The 15,483-nt window shown below is 33.4% G+C and overlaps 1 protein-coding gene across 1 annotated transcript in view; it reads right to left on the bottom strand.

The window, feature by feature from the left end:
* brp (ELKS/RAB6-interacting/CAST family member bruchpilot) overlaps window positions 1-15,483 on the bottom strand; it is a 403,233-nt gene that overhangs the window by 81,838 nt on the left and 305,912 nt on the right. Inside the window, exon 7 of the mRNA XM_085826816.1 lies at window positions 6,148-6,315. Within this exon, the coding sequence (XP_085682942.1) occupies window positions 6,148-6,315 (168 nt within the window). The remainder of the gene's footprint in view (window positions 1-6,147; window positions 6,316-15,483) is intronic.

The raw sequence follows: 15,483 nt of genomic DNA on the forward strand, positions 1-15,483 counted from the left end.
TTTAACTCCTGAATGATTTTATTTTATTCAAATTTTTCTTTCAGCAGAGTGTTAATTTCTAAATTTTGCTCAGCATTAATACTGTTAAGATAGGTTTTTTGGTCATTCAAAGCATTCTCTATATTACTAGCCAGTTCTACAGCCTTGTCAAATGAAGATGGATATAACATTTTAACTTCAATCCTGATATCAGCTCTAAGAGCCTCAAGAAATTTTGTGAGTTTCATATTTTCTTTTAACTTCTGTAAGCTAGGATTTTCAATCGAATCTTCATTAATGTACTTTATGGCTGCAGTATTTATCTCTTCAGCTAATTCTCTGACAGACTGATTACATTTTTGAGATATGTTTGAAAATTTTTGCTGAATAACCTGAAAAGATTCAACTTTAGCAAATTTCTCTCTTAGCAATTTCCCTAAATTTTCAAAATAATTTTCCCTGGCTGCCCGTGGGTCATTGACACAGAATTCTAGAGCTTTATCCCTACAGTTAATTTTTAAAATAATCATCCTTTTCTCATTGGACCATTTTTCAAGTTTTGCCACACTATTTATCTGATCTAAAAAGAAGTTCACATTTTCCGAAACATTACCACTAAATGTGGGTAGAGCAGATGCTAAGGACGTAGTCATTATGGTAGTTGACTTAAATTTTGATTTTGGCATAGATGAACTATAGTGTTACTTATTTTTTTTTTTTACATTACAACATTCACTTTCAACACATTAAGATACACATAAATTTTTGACATAAATACTTAATGCTAAATTTTGTAACATACAAAAATTTACTTATCAACATGCATAATTATAGCAATAATCACTGTAGGGATAACAAATTTTTTATAATTTCTTAATCAATTATCATATCATTTAGATATTTAGCATCACATTATACGTATCAAATACACGACAATCCAATGTTAGATTACTGAACGTTACTTCTGATTTAAATATATCACATATATCTTAAATTATTTAAATATCATACATTAATTTAAGTCACATGTGTAGCAAATAATATTAGATCACATACTTTATCTCAAGTTCACAAAGCAAATTGAAAAAAAAAAAAAAAAAAAAAAAAAAAAAAAAAATGTGTTTCTTTAATTATCTGAAATATCCAGGTGCTCAACCTTAATTTTTTTTTTTTTTTTAAATTTTTGGAACGGCACCGAATGTAATAATAAATGGGTGCCACATGTGATGATAGAAGTGTGTGTTCTGGAAAAAAATGTGGAATTAAAGTAACTTACCCCCAAATGATGACACTTCAAATAATGTGAATTACGAGAAATTTATTATATCTTGAAATCGTGGAATTTTAAATTAATACTAGTATAAATCAAGAAAACATATCCAGACAGAAGACAATAGACGGCAAACTACTGCAGCAGTAAGAATCAGCCTTACCATTTTGAGTTCTAACCTTTCGTGCATAAAATATGTAAAGTTCAAATCTAAAAAATCTCAGTTCATCTTCGTTACACAAAGTTACATGATAACAAAATTCAATTTTTATAGCGAAGGACTTTCAAATGAAGATGGACCTAACATTTTAACTTCAATCCTGATATCAGCTCTAAGAAATTATGTTTGAAATTATGTAAGAAAAATTATGTAAGAAAATATGTTTTCTTGATTTATACTAGTATTAAATTAATACTAGTATAAATCAAGAAAACATATCCAGACAGAAGACAATAGACGGCAAACTACTGCAGCAGTAAGAATCAGCCTTACCATTTTGAGTTCTAACCTTTCGTGCATAAAATATGTAAAGTTCAAATCTAAAAAATCTCAGTTCATCTTCGTTACACAAAGTTACATGATAACAAAATTCAATTTTTATAGCGAAGGACTTTCAAATGAAGATGGACCTAACATTTTAACTTCAATCCTGATATCAGCTCTAAGAGCCTCAAGAAATTTTATGAGTTTCATATTTTCTTTTAACTTATTTTATTCCAGTATTAGCTTTTAACTTTTATTATTATTCCAGTATATTTTTGTGGAAACACAACAAGACGCAACACGTGCACGGAATTCCTTTCGAGAACGTCTCAAGTCGTAAAACATCATTCATTTACCGCAGAAATCAGCATCTAGATCAATTTTAGTTGAATCTTCATATCACTTACTATTATTTTTTTTGACAAAATGCATTCTCTTGAAACTATTAGAGATGGTTGTCAGAAAGGCACGAAAAAGAGCAGATTGTAGACACGCGTCATCTACGGTGAGAACAGACAGAAGCACGTCCTACCCCTCGTTCGGAGTCCAGGAGCAGAAGGAAACAGAAAACCGGTTGTAGTAGTCAATCTCGCTCTGTCATTGAGCTGTCGCAGTGAACAGACTTGATGTTGAATAAATGTGGAGGTTTGCCTGCACAGCTATTAGTCTTGAAGTGATGATTTTTATTTGCGAGAATGAAAGACACAACTTTTTAAAATGTTCACTGTAAGAAGCCCAGAGGTATTATGCCTCTCATAAAGTGTTCTTTCCGACCTTCATTTATGGCAATTTCCATTGCAAAATAAATTCCTTTGCCCTTTTTAAGAATTCATTTAATTTTCGTGAGATAGAGACACTTTATTTTTTTCATTATCACTGAATTTCACTCTCGCCTGGCGGTAGATCATCTAGTTCTTCATTTATTACTTTTTGATCGCCATTCTGGATTAATTCTTTAACATTTTCTTCCATCTGAAAATCCTTAGCCAGAAACTCCCCGCCCCCTTTGTGCTTTTGCTTTTAGCTTCATTTTTCAGTAAATGGAAATCCTTAAAAATTTTTGACAAGCTTCTGGCTAGAACAAATGCCAGCAAGCATTCAGTGTTGATGAACGAACATTGAACCTCATTTGAATGAAATTCTGGCGTTGGAAACATGTAAGATAATGTGCATATGCGAATTAGCGTTTCACAATTCGCGCTCGGAATTACTGTACACATTTCTCAACAAATTTTAAAATGCGTTTCGTAATACTGATTTAAGTATTAAGTAAGTAAAAGAGACATTTGAATATTTTAGTTTTTGAATTTCACGAATCTTGAAAAAGTTTTGGGAATTAAAAATTTGAATCATAGCACTTATTTCATTAGTCTAAAAAATGTAAAGAATTTTTATAGTTATTCAACTTTTTTGGGTCAAACTTTCTTTCTTTTTTATTTAATAGTTAAGAGTTTTATTTATTTTTTATACTAAATTTCGTATGTAATATTTTAATTTAGAAATTGTATTCTTAAATATATTTTTCCTTACATGCATATCTCAAATTTTGCTTTAATTGATAAGTTTTAATGTTACGATTTTCTTCTTTTTACTATTCTTACATGAAACATTCCAGAAATTTTAGATTCGAAAAATGCAAGAACAGTTTAGGAATCGGATTTGAGAAAATTTAGGTTTCGTCTTATTTGTAAAATATGTTTATAATATTTCACATCCCACATACTCCTAAAATAAATTCTGTAATATTTCTTATTTGTTAAATTTAATAAATTCTTTAGTATAATTACCATATAGCAGATGAGCAACAGTTACATACATTATAGCTATTTTGTTGTAATCTGCATTTCTTTAAAGAGAAAATTTCAATAAAAATATTCTGACACACTAAGAAAGTAAATGAATGAATTAAAATGAAACTAAGAAAATAAATGAATGAAGAAAATGAATGAACTAAAAAAGCTGCTGTTTCATACACAAAAGTGTGTTCTTGTCAAAAGATTCAGATTTTCAGAATAGAATAGAAGAATCTGGAACATTCGATATATCGAATCAACTATCCTAAGGTATTGGAAAAACCTGTCATGAAACTCAAATATACATGATTGTAGGAACTATGAAAAAAGTGGAAAAAAATGATGAGAGAGCCTCTGAATATATTTCATAGAACTTTCATTTCTTTAATGCATACTTTACCTGGTAGATTGTGTACTGGATTTTAGAGGAAACAGACATCGTATTGCGGCGTAGCAAAGCAGAATATTTACCTGAAAGGGATAAAAATAGGTTCTCGACAAATGTATCTGACCAAGCAACTCTCGGCGAAAACTTGAGAGGAATTTAAAGTATTGTGGGAAAAAGTGGAAAGGAAAACAGCTTTAGTATGTTAGTAATCAGCTTTCATTCTCTTCATGGAAAGTTTCACTTCTTCCAAGTTCTTTTATAAGTCTCGAAACAAATTTTACAGAATTCTAGTATAGTTTGACAACACAGATGTTTCTTCAACTCGCCATGAAGCTGCATCCAGTAATACTTATCCAGTAAAGCATCCAGCAAACAGATCTAATCAGCACTATGGAATACATAGAATAGCCTACTTTAAACATGCTCAGAACTCTCTCAGAATAAAATGAACTTGGAAGGATTATTTTATATTTAAACTTTGAAACTCTCAGATTTTATATTGAGGAAGCTGGACCACGAAAAAGAAAATTTAAAATTAAATATGTTAAAAAATACATTTTATTTATATTGAATTTCATTTAAATGTGTCGCTTACATGGGATAAGGGCATGCATTTTGTATGAGTGTTATCGAATGGACTATAGTATTCGTAAAAATTCGTACTAGTAGTATTCGTAAAAAGCAAATAACAGGATCGGATTAGAATGGATTATTTGGATTACCTCAAAGCACAGTAGGCTATCTGCCTAAGAGAAGGCAAGCTTTTTGTTTGCGGGGGACATCTTAAGAAACACTGACTCATGTTATACATGTAATTAGCAGGATTTAATACAAGACAAGAGTCATTGCAGCAACTCTCATCCAGCTAGCGCAATCGTGACGGCAAATTAATGGCCTATTTTTTTCAGGCACCTGATGGTCAACTGGCTGAAGTAAAAATGAAAAATGAAATACACAGCCGAGTCACATTAATGTGACCATCATTTAATATCCAGAATAATTGCCGCGCGCAGCACGAACAGAGGTTAGGTAAGATGAAAGGGGCTTAAAAAGCGCTGAAAAGAGTTTGCAGGGATATGAAACCATGCTGATTGCAGCGCAGTTGATAACTGCTAGAAGATGCGTGGCGAAAGATTCATTAAGTGGACCTATAAATTTTCAGATGGGTTTGTTTCAGATGTGGAAAATTCGAGGTCCTGGGAAGTACAACAAGTTTTCCTCGTGATTTTCGAACCATTCACGTACATTTCGAGCTGTGTGACACGTCGCATTGTTCCGCTGGAAGCTGCCATCAATTCTAGGCAAAATATATACGAGTGCATTCTTACTAATATATAAAACCCAATAACCATCTTATTAACATAAAAAATAAGTTTCTCTTCTTATAGTCTTAACAGGACTGGAAAATCTATTATAAAAATATAGGAGACACGTTTAAACGTCTGTGTGTGTATAAACGACGATTTATACAACTATTTTTCAAAATTCCACACCAGACTTATTAATTCAATTTGATCACTTGGAGCAACTATGGTCGCAATTGATCGTTTCGTTCGGAAGTGTTAACGTTAATTACTTTGATTTATAAAACGTCCGGAAATGTATCAATATAGATGGTATTTATAATAGATGTTTTATACTGATGAAAGCAACAGTTATATTTGAATTAATTTTTTTTTATCTCGAACCTTTACTTATAAGTTGTAGATTTAAATGCATAAAAGTGTTCGAATTTTTAACAGCAGTTGTGTTGGCTTAAATTGAACTAAAAATTTAGATAAAGCATTTTGGTTTACACTGTTATTGTCATTGTCTATATCTGAAAATCGTGTTAATGTTTCGGTTGTATCGAAATGTAAAACTAACTAATGTAATCTAACTGCGTTAGATCTGCGTAATCCTAGTGTAACATTAGGAAAACGATAAGAAATGGCAAATAACAAATGAGAAATGCTTACAACTGAATTACAACGATTATGGCTGAGTTAATAAAACGTTATATTGTAATAGTTCTCTTCATACATTATAGGAGTTTGAATAAATGAACAGTTACAAATTTAACCATTGCATTCTGTTATATAAGAATATTTAATGGATGTTTTAAAATGCTCTCTTAAAGCAATATTGGTATTCATAAATTTCATTTTCTAAGCCACTGCAAAAGATATTAAATATTAAAGAACAAAAGAAAACTATAGTTACCGTTATTTTACCTGAGAAATGTTTTACTTACGTCAGCTTGTAGCATACTATAGTGTTCTTCTTTTGCGCACAATGACTCCTTGAGAACTGCTATGTGGCGCTGATAGTCCTGATGCTGCTCTTCCAGTGTTTTCATTTTGGCATTCATGGCGAGAATTTCTTGGTCCCTTTTATTTAACTCTATGCGAAGTTCATCCACCTAAAATAAAATGCCTGTTCAAAAGGTTCTGAAAATCATTATATTCTATGTTCTTCTGTATATTAGTTGAAAATTTTAAGGCTACAAAATATTCTGCTTCACTCGAATGTTTTTTGTTTCGTAACATATACTGCCTAGCATAGCTTTCAGCATATGATTTAAAACTTCAAATTAATAGTAACAATGTAAAATACATGCATAGGAAAGCACACTGTAGTAATTGTAGAAAATTACATGAAAAACCCTTAGCTGCTGATAAATTAAAATTTGTGGTAACACTCGATGAGTTAGGTAACTGTAATTAAAAAAAAATAAATCAGTTTTCAACTGACGAAAATAACGGTACGAAATGGCTCTGCCAATGTACAAAAGTGTTCCCAATCGCATTCACGATAGTTGCAGGATTTTGTAACAATGGCAAATTAAAACTCAGTATCAACGAAGACTAAAGTTAATTCACTGTATTATCAGCAAAACAATTTTTCAAACAATTTTTGATGAAGAAAGTTTAACCTTATATAGATAGTGCATCAGTAAAGTTTAGCTGCATATGGACAAAGCCTCCAGTCAAACGTTTAAGTAAACTGCCGCTTATTAGCAAAGAAAGAATCAGATACAGGAATAAAATGTATCAAATTTAACGAAATACTTTAACTAACTGCTTTCGAAGTACATCATACAGTAATAATAGTTTATCTATTTTTGTGTATTCCTTAATATGCCATTTTCCTCAGTTTAAGTACTACGCTATGAAATGGTATAGCTACGTGTAACCGCATTGCTAGGATGAGAGAATTAATAAGGTAAATTTATCTAATTAAACTTACTGTAAAACGCTTGTTTTATAAAAATTCCTCTTATTAAATAATAAAACATCTAACTGGAAAGTAAAATTATCCTGTTCTAGCCTATGAAGACGATCTGTTTGAAATTAGCTGTTGTTTGAATTCGAGTTTATTTGGATCTTTTGCGAGAGGACTCTCTAATGAGAATATAGTGAAGTATTGTAACTGTTTTGTGCTGAATTTGACAACAATATTCTGTTATTTAAATGCGAAATGCAATAGCAATATTTGGAGCTAATTTGTCTCTTTCTTTGTCTAATAAGATGCCTATCTTTCTAGCCCAATTAATTTATTTGAAGAGGCAAGTAATTTTTAAATTAAACAAATTAAAAAAGTTCTAAGCCTTAGCATATTCTTACATACAGTATCATACTACAGAGCAGTGGGTACAACACAGCAGCGCGTAATTAACGATTGAGTACAAGATTCATTGTTATTGTATGAACATTACATATGATTGTACAGGTTTAGTTGCGGTTGCAGGTTATTTGAAAAAAAAGTGTCGGCCAAACGATTTAGCTACAATACGTATTTTAAACTGCAAGTTATCCATTTCTCTAAGGGAAACAGAAACCAAACTGTAGCAGGTCATTTGAACGTGGATCAGTCCAACGTGCGACGCTTGAAAAAAGGATGCTGTTGGATACTGCTACCCAGTGATAGCAATACTGATAGTGCAGGCAACTACTCTTGTGACAGTGAATAAGGGGTGCTAAATACAGAAAGATTTCTTTTTGACCAATAATAAAAATTTTGTCACGATGTGTAATAAGTACTCTTTTTATTTTAGCTGCTTTCACACCTTCTGAACGAAAAAAACTATTGTGGATAGTAGACAGGCTATTCTATTCTCGGCTTTTGAGAATTAGGTTTTAAATTACAGGCAAAAATTAAGATTATGCACACGAGAATATGGTGGGTCAATAAGGCATAAAAATATCGTTAACTTGTATTAATTTTTATGTTGAAGATTTTCTTTTATTTACTAGCACAGTTATTTTGTTCTGTCACTAATTTCAGAGACAGAACCTATAATATATATAATTTTCAGAGTATGTTTCTATAAGGTAATAGTGTCTGATAATATATATGTATGTAAGATAAAAAATTTGCAAATCAGCTTTCTAATTTAATTTAATAATAGTCTCTTAATTCCTTACTTTTAATCTGGGTATTTCCTATTTATTCTAATAATAACAACATTTCTGGACTGCATGATTTCTAGATTAATCTATGTCAGAGCCTGCGTAATGCTGATGACGTAGTTATTTCGAAACCTAAACCCTGAAGAACTGAAAACTTTCTAACGTAAGCCAAAACCTTCTTTCTTTGGTGAGCTGCCATATCGGATAAAGGTACTTTGCTTGTATTTCTGTTGCTGCTTGGAAGTCATTTTGCTGGCCTCTGTTACTATCGCAATAGTATTAAAAATGCAAACGTTCTGAAAATAGGCGCGATTAGAGTGCCAAGTGAATTGCGGCCTCAAATGTGAATTTAAATGGAATTTAATCTGCGTTCACTGCCAAGCTTCCTATTCATTCAGGATTAGCATTATGGGTAATCAGAATTTTTCCTCTTCCGTATGGATTTACGTTCTACGCCAAACAACTTTGCTGCAATGTCTTTTTCTATTTTTAATCATACACACATGCAAACGCAATAAATACATATTGCACACATTCGGAATGTATATCGGATGATCTAAAAGTAGAAAAAAATGAAAAGTCAATAATTCTAAAAGTAATAGTCAGTAGCATGAGGCGCCCTTTACAGAAATGCACACAAAGACAGGTTTTTATTTTACATAACGGAAACTTTAATTTCCAAGATAATTACATTTTTCAACGACGGTGCGCTCTGTAGGCCGTCCGTAAATTTTGAGTTTCGTACGATGTAGTATGGCAGTCACTGGGGATCATTCCCAAGACTATGCATAGTAAACGAATACGAAATGGAACTGAAAACAACCAGATTCGACCGACCCCAGAAATTTGCAAACTGGGTTTTTCCCGGCTGTCAAATGTCCTGCTGATTGACGGGGCTCATGTTTATTTAAAGGAAGTGTTAATGCACACAACTGCCTCATTTGAGTGACAGTGAGCCCAGATTCGATTATAGAAACTTCTATGCAAAGCTGACATCATTTTGTGAGTTCACTGTGTCAATCAGTATAGGCCTCGTTTTTTTGAGGAAGTCCGTAACAGTACATTTTGAACTATTTCTATCACAACTGAGGCTTTGTAAGGTTTGTCCTAAGCTTTTAACAGTTAATTTTAATAACAGCTACTTTCCTGTCCTTCCTAATTTCAGCTTACAATTTCCTACCAGAATGTGTTTTTAGAATCGCGTTTAATGCAAATGAGTGGTATTTAAGTCGAAGTTCCACTGACTTAGAGAGACAGCCTCAGATTTTCTGGCTAGCGCGCGTTCGCCTTTTGGTACCTCTCTCTCTAAGCTGTTACTACACTCGGCCGTATTTTAGGCCCTTAATAGCCTCCCTAGCTTATTCGATATTTAGAGGGCCAACTGCTTAAAACTTTGATAGCTCCGGCTATATCTTTTTAGTTAAGCATTAGTTAAGTTTTATTCCTGAATACCTTGAGTTCAAGGCCCAAGTGGAAGTTTTGCTGTACGCTTTGAGAAAGGAGCCAACTGTTTTAATTCTTATTTTTTATGAGGAAAGAGTAATTAACTCTTTTTGAGGTTTCGTTTCTCAACTAAAGCTATTATTCGCTTAACTTTTAACGAGGTTCTTACACATTTAGTTGTTAGATAAAAGGGTGAAACCCCACATGTTAATAAGTGTATACCTCTCTTTCCCGCTAGAATGTCTTACTCGGGTCTCTAGACTTTGAGTTTTGGTTGTAAGTCTGCAGATACATTAGGTTATTTCGAAGCAGGTGACCTAAAAAAATTAGCAATGCCCTCGCCAGGACTCGAACCACTGACGTCTCGAATACGCGCCGAATCTGCTGACCACTACACCACGAAGTCATGCTAAGAAGGCGGGAGAAATACCTTATATACTCCCCCTTTTAAAGGGCGACTGGGAATAAGCGGAGCCAGTCGCCAAATCCTGCTGGCAGAGAATCATCATCCACCTTTTTTGTAGCTTGGGCGCCACTGTAGAGACGTTGGATATTTTGTGAAAGCAGGAGAGATGAAAAATGAGCAATGCTCTCGCCGGAACTCAAACCTCGCACTACGCTGGCCGTATCGAGTGTCTCGATACGCGCCGAGCATGATGATCATTACACCACAAAGGCATGTTAAGAAGGCGAGAGAAATACCTTATAAGTCTATTTGTTGTCACAGATATAGCTGACGTTATTGGCCATACTGAAGGAAGTTTTTCGCTGTCATGTTACAGGAATTACAGTTGAATCCTCTTAGAAGCTGTGGAGAGCGTAGTGCCATGTCTTGACAACCATTCTGAAAAATACTTATAACCCTAACTACGTAATAAACTGTGCCGCGCAACTGTACGAACGTTTGACACAATTAAAGCATCACCTGTCGGTGGATAATGTAAATGATCTGGTAATAATATCTTTCATTATGAAAAAAAAATCACATATCTTTCGATGCATTTCTGTGATAGCTGTTCTGACGTGCCACTGAGCTTCTTCTATACTTTTCGAAGCATGGAATTTTTAATTTTTTGTTTCTTTTGGATCATCTGGTATAAATGCAGCGTGCATAGTGACTGATGGTCTATATAGTAATGAAATTGTTGCCATTAGCATCTTTTCTGGGAAGCTAGAATTTATTTTCATCTGCATGGACGTTCATATTCAGGTACCGCCCGGTTTTTAACGAAAAATTCAAATTATTTAATATTCGAAATAAATAACCTAATGTGAATCAAAATTATCTAAAATATATTTATTTATTTGAATTTTATTACATATAATATACATTCTATGTTAAATCTAGAATTATTATTTCGCAGCCTGGTAATTTAGACTAATAACAAAAAACGCATAAATCCATAAAAGGAAAATTTTATCTAACAAATGATAAATTAACCTATAAAGGGAGTTGCGCTTTAGCGAATAATTTAATCTAATCGTTTTGTTTCAGAATTTTATGAAATAATTAAAACTGCATCCGAACGTTTAGTTAGCTGATTATATATAGTTTAGCGTCAGTAGTTTAAAGTATAGGTAACTAACTATGCCTACTCACACAACAGTTAATTGGATGTCACGTTTTAATTACTGTTTCTAAAATCCTGTTACTCTAACAAGACGGATAATTATCTGACTGTTGTATCACAGGCCAGTAAGTCTGATTTTAATCTAATTAATGAAACAATGGTTACGTTTACATCAACTCGAAATATTAAACGCATATTTAAATTACGTTTGAATGGTATAATGGCTTTTTGATAGCCACAGAAACTCAGTTTTTTAACAAGTAGAGATACTAATTTCAATACAGAAATTGTTTTAACTGCGATTACTGTGGGAGAATCCTGAAACATTATTGGATATACAGTGTTTCTCAAGACTTCAAAAAATTCTTAATAATGGTGGAAACGGAACTCATTTTAAACTGTTATCAGGTTATAAAGTTATTTGAGCTTACTAGCAGTAAGGGTACCAGCAGTAAAAGTAAGGTTAAAGACTGAACATTTAAACAGTAATCTAATCTTTTAGACTGCCGGATAAATTCTAAACCTCTTTTTACCTTTTAGTAATATTAGAGCACTAAGTAACTGCAGCAACTTAAAACAACTAAAAGGACTTAAACTTCAACTAGAAGTTAAATAACTAAAACAATTAACAAAATTAATTTCCGTTGCTCACGGTTGGATTGGTACAAAAGATTCAAAGTGTTTGCAAATCGAAGTTTAAACTCAAAGCCTAATAACCTGGCTTTGCTATTGGAAGACTTCTAACTTGAATTCATTCAGACTCTCACAAACTTATAGCAGTAGCACTAAAACATGACAATAACAGAGGAGTTTCACCAAGCCTGGCTGAGATTGCCTACAACTTACTGTTAAACTTAGATTCATATTCTCTTCTTTATAAATTATTTCATTTACATATTCTGATGAAGTAGACGAAACTGTTGAAGTGAAGGAAAGACATTAACATAAGAAGTAACACGTTAATTAAAATAAGCTTTACACTGTTATTGATAAATAATGCAATGCTTCTCCAATTTAATATAACAGAATGCTTGAAAGTGTGAAACAAAACAATACAGTAGATGCACCGAATGTAAACTAACTATTCGAGGTAGTTATAGTTTAAGAATTAGATCGTTTTGCATTACTTTGATGAAGTCACATACATTAATTTTTTCCTGTTTTTTTTTTTTTTTTTTTTTTTCTGCTGCTTCAAGTAATTCCAAAATGTAAAAATTTTATTAAAAAGCACTTTGTAAAGTTCATTTTAATAGGTGTACGAACTGGTGAATGAATTTGATTGAAATAAAAGGTTTGTGCGAAAATCACAGAATCAGGCTGTTAGTCTTTCAATTTAACTTTTTGATTTCTAAAAGTCTGAATCATTGTTTTTTGTTCAGAAGAAAGAAGTAGAAGTTAATTTTGCATTTTTTTAAAGTTCTGTAACCTCCAGCTGTAAATCCTTTCAATTTTGTTACTTTGTCGTATTTTCTCAGCGTACTAGGTACTGATAAGCAAAACGAGACGATAATTCTTCCGGCAGTCCAGAAAATTACATTAATGAAACTTCCAGCTTTTTAACTTTTAACTAACAACAGCTTGGTAACATTCAAAGCAAGAAAAACTTTGGTGTTTAGCCTTATAATCTTATTATCTTAGTTTCTTTTCGCATACAAATACCTACGAAACTCCGCATTTCTCAGTAACTGAAATAATTGATGGATGTTTCTGTAAACGCCTGAGAGATTGATTTGTGTTGTTGTGACTTATCTCACAACCCTGACAGCAACATTAGAACAAACCCACGAAAATCATCGTGGGAAGGAGTGCAAGACTGCGCCTGTCGTTGGCACAAGCCTTTAGCACCATACAGGTGACAATACAATTTAGCTCTAATTCAGAAGTCAAACAACAAAAATCAGCGTTAATTTACAAAATTTTCACAGGACTAGTTTCGATGGTTTTACCGAACCATCATCTTCAGCTGCAAAACCGCAAATGAACAAGATAGGAAATAATGTTTAGATAAGTTAGATTAAATTAGATAATGTTCATTATTTCCTATCTTGTTCATTTGCGGTTTTGCAGCTGAAGATGATGGTTCGGTAAAACCATCGAAACTAGTCCTGTGAAAATTTTGTAAATTAACGCTGATTTTTGTTGTTTGACTTCTGAATTAGTATTTATTCGGCATGTTATTGTATCTTAACAATTTAGCTCTGTTAAGATCCTAATTCTGAAGGAGAGCAGCCGGAGAGGGACGGGTCCAAGGGTCTCCTATCCCTCTTATCCTACCACCAAGCTCTCGAGAGTACTTTTGGCTCGCCGCATATTTAGAGTGCCCTATTCTGCACAGACATTATACATTTACAAACATCCATTCCTTCTCCGGGATTCGAAACTGGGTCCTTTGGTACAGTACCTCAAGTTATGTACGTGGTACAGATGAAAAGTGATTTAAAGTGTTAACGTGAAAGTGTTATCAAGTGTTGATATTGCATGGTGAAAGTGTTTTCAAGTGTTAAGTGATTTACGCGAAAAGTGATTTAAGGTGTTTATGGTGATTTATAGTGTGATTTAAAGTGATTTAACGTGATTAAAAGTGATCCAAAGTGTTAACGTGTCTGCAATTTGCGTGCTCGTCACTATAGATTATAGCACTGAAATTTATGTATTAAAATGTACCTGTTACATTCAACCCAGCAATATTACCAGTATCTCCTAATAATATACATGACATTTATGTGGTGTTCTTAAAGTGGAAGTATATTTTTGTGTCAAATTAAAGTGAAAGTTATGTACGTGGCACAGGTGAAAAGTGATTTAAAGTGTTAACGTGAAAGTGTTATTAAGTTTCGATATTGCACGGTGTACGTATTTTCAAGTGTTAAGTGATTTATGCAAAAAGTGATTTAAAGTGTTAACGTGAAAGTGTTATTAAGTTTCGATATTGCATGGTGTACGTATTTTCAAGTGTTAAGTGATTTACGCAAAAAGTGATTTAAAGTGTTTACATTCCGTCAACGGTGATTTGTAGTGTAATTTAACGTGATTAAAAGTGATCCAAAGTGTTAACGTGTCTTCAATTTACTTGCTGGTCACTATTGATTATAGCACTCAATATTTATGTATTAAAATGTACCTGTTACATCCAACCCAGCAATAATTCCAGAACTTTCTAATAATATACAAGGCATTTATGTGGTGTTCTTAAAGTGGAAAAGTGTGTTATTGTGTCAAATTAACGTGAAAGTTATGTACGTGGCACAGGTGAAAAGTGATTTAAAGTGTTATTAAGTGTTGATATTGTATGGTGAAACTGTTTTCAAGTGTTAAGTGATTTACGCGAAAAGTGATTTAAAATTTTACGTTCTGTCAACGGTGATTTATAGTGTGATTTAAAGTGTTTTAACGTATTTAAAAGTGATCCAAAGTGTTTACGTGAAAGTGATATTACGTGGTGAATTCCATCAACACTGATTTAAAGTGATTAAGGTGACACAAGTGTTAACGTGAAAGTGATATAAATGTGTTATTAAGTGAAAAGTGCTCAACGTGTATCGGTGATTCAAGAATGACACGTAACTCATCTGCACAGTCGGAAGGAGAGCCTCAGATGCAAAGGTCGGATTTCGATCCGCAAGAGATACTCGACAGTGACCAAGACCATCAAGGCAAAGTTCACCTGCTCTACGAATTTATAAGAAAGACAGTCAGCACTCATAGAAGGAGCAAATTCCTCCTACCTCAAGATCTTCGTGAGCGACTGCTATGTGCTCTGGACGCTCTGGAAACGCTAGCCTTGAGAGGCCCACACCTTGCAGAGAGTCCAACCCTAGCAGACATAGGAGTAAACACGTCGACGGTTCTTTGTTGTGAACTTGCTCACTCGATTCAGCAAAATGCAAAAAGACAGGTGAAGCAGCTCCATGCAAGCAAAGATACTATACAGCAGGATGAGCACCCGGTTATAGAGGGCAAAGATGGCCAACCTACGTACGCGCAAGCGGTAAAGCGGAGATGGAAAAGGAAAGTCACGAACATGCCGACACTGCTGATCCTCCCTAAACGTGATGAAAAGAGTGCGGATATACGCGGGGTACTAGAAAAGCATGTCCAAATTGAAGATCTGTGTGTCAACCTTCGGGGCATTACGAACTTGGTGGAGGTGTGGCGGTGGAACTT

The sequence above is a fragment of the Stegodyphus dumicola genome, chromosome 1 (genome assembly GCF_044657685.1).
Source record: "Stegodyphus dumicola isolate Sdum_Otavi_A_Nest chromosome 1, ASM4465768v1".
Taxonomy (NCBI): Eukaryota; Metazoa; Arthropoda; class Arachnida; order Araneae; family Eresidae; genus Stegodyphus; species Stegodyphus dumicola.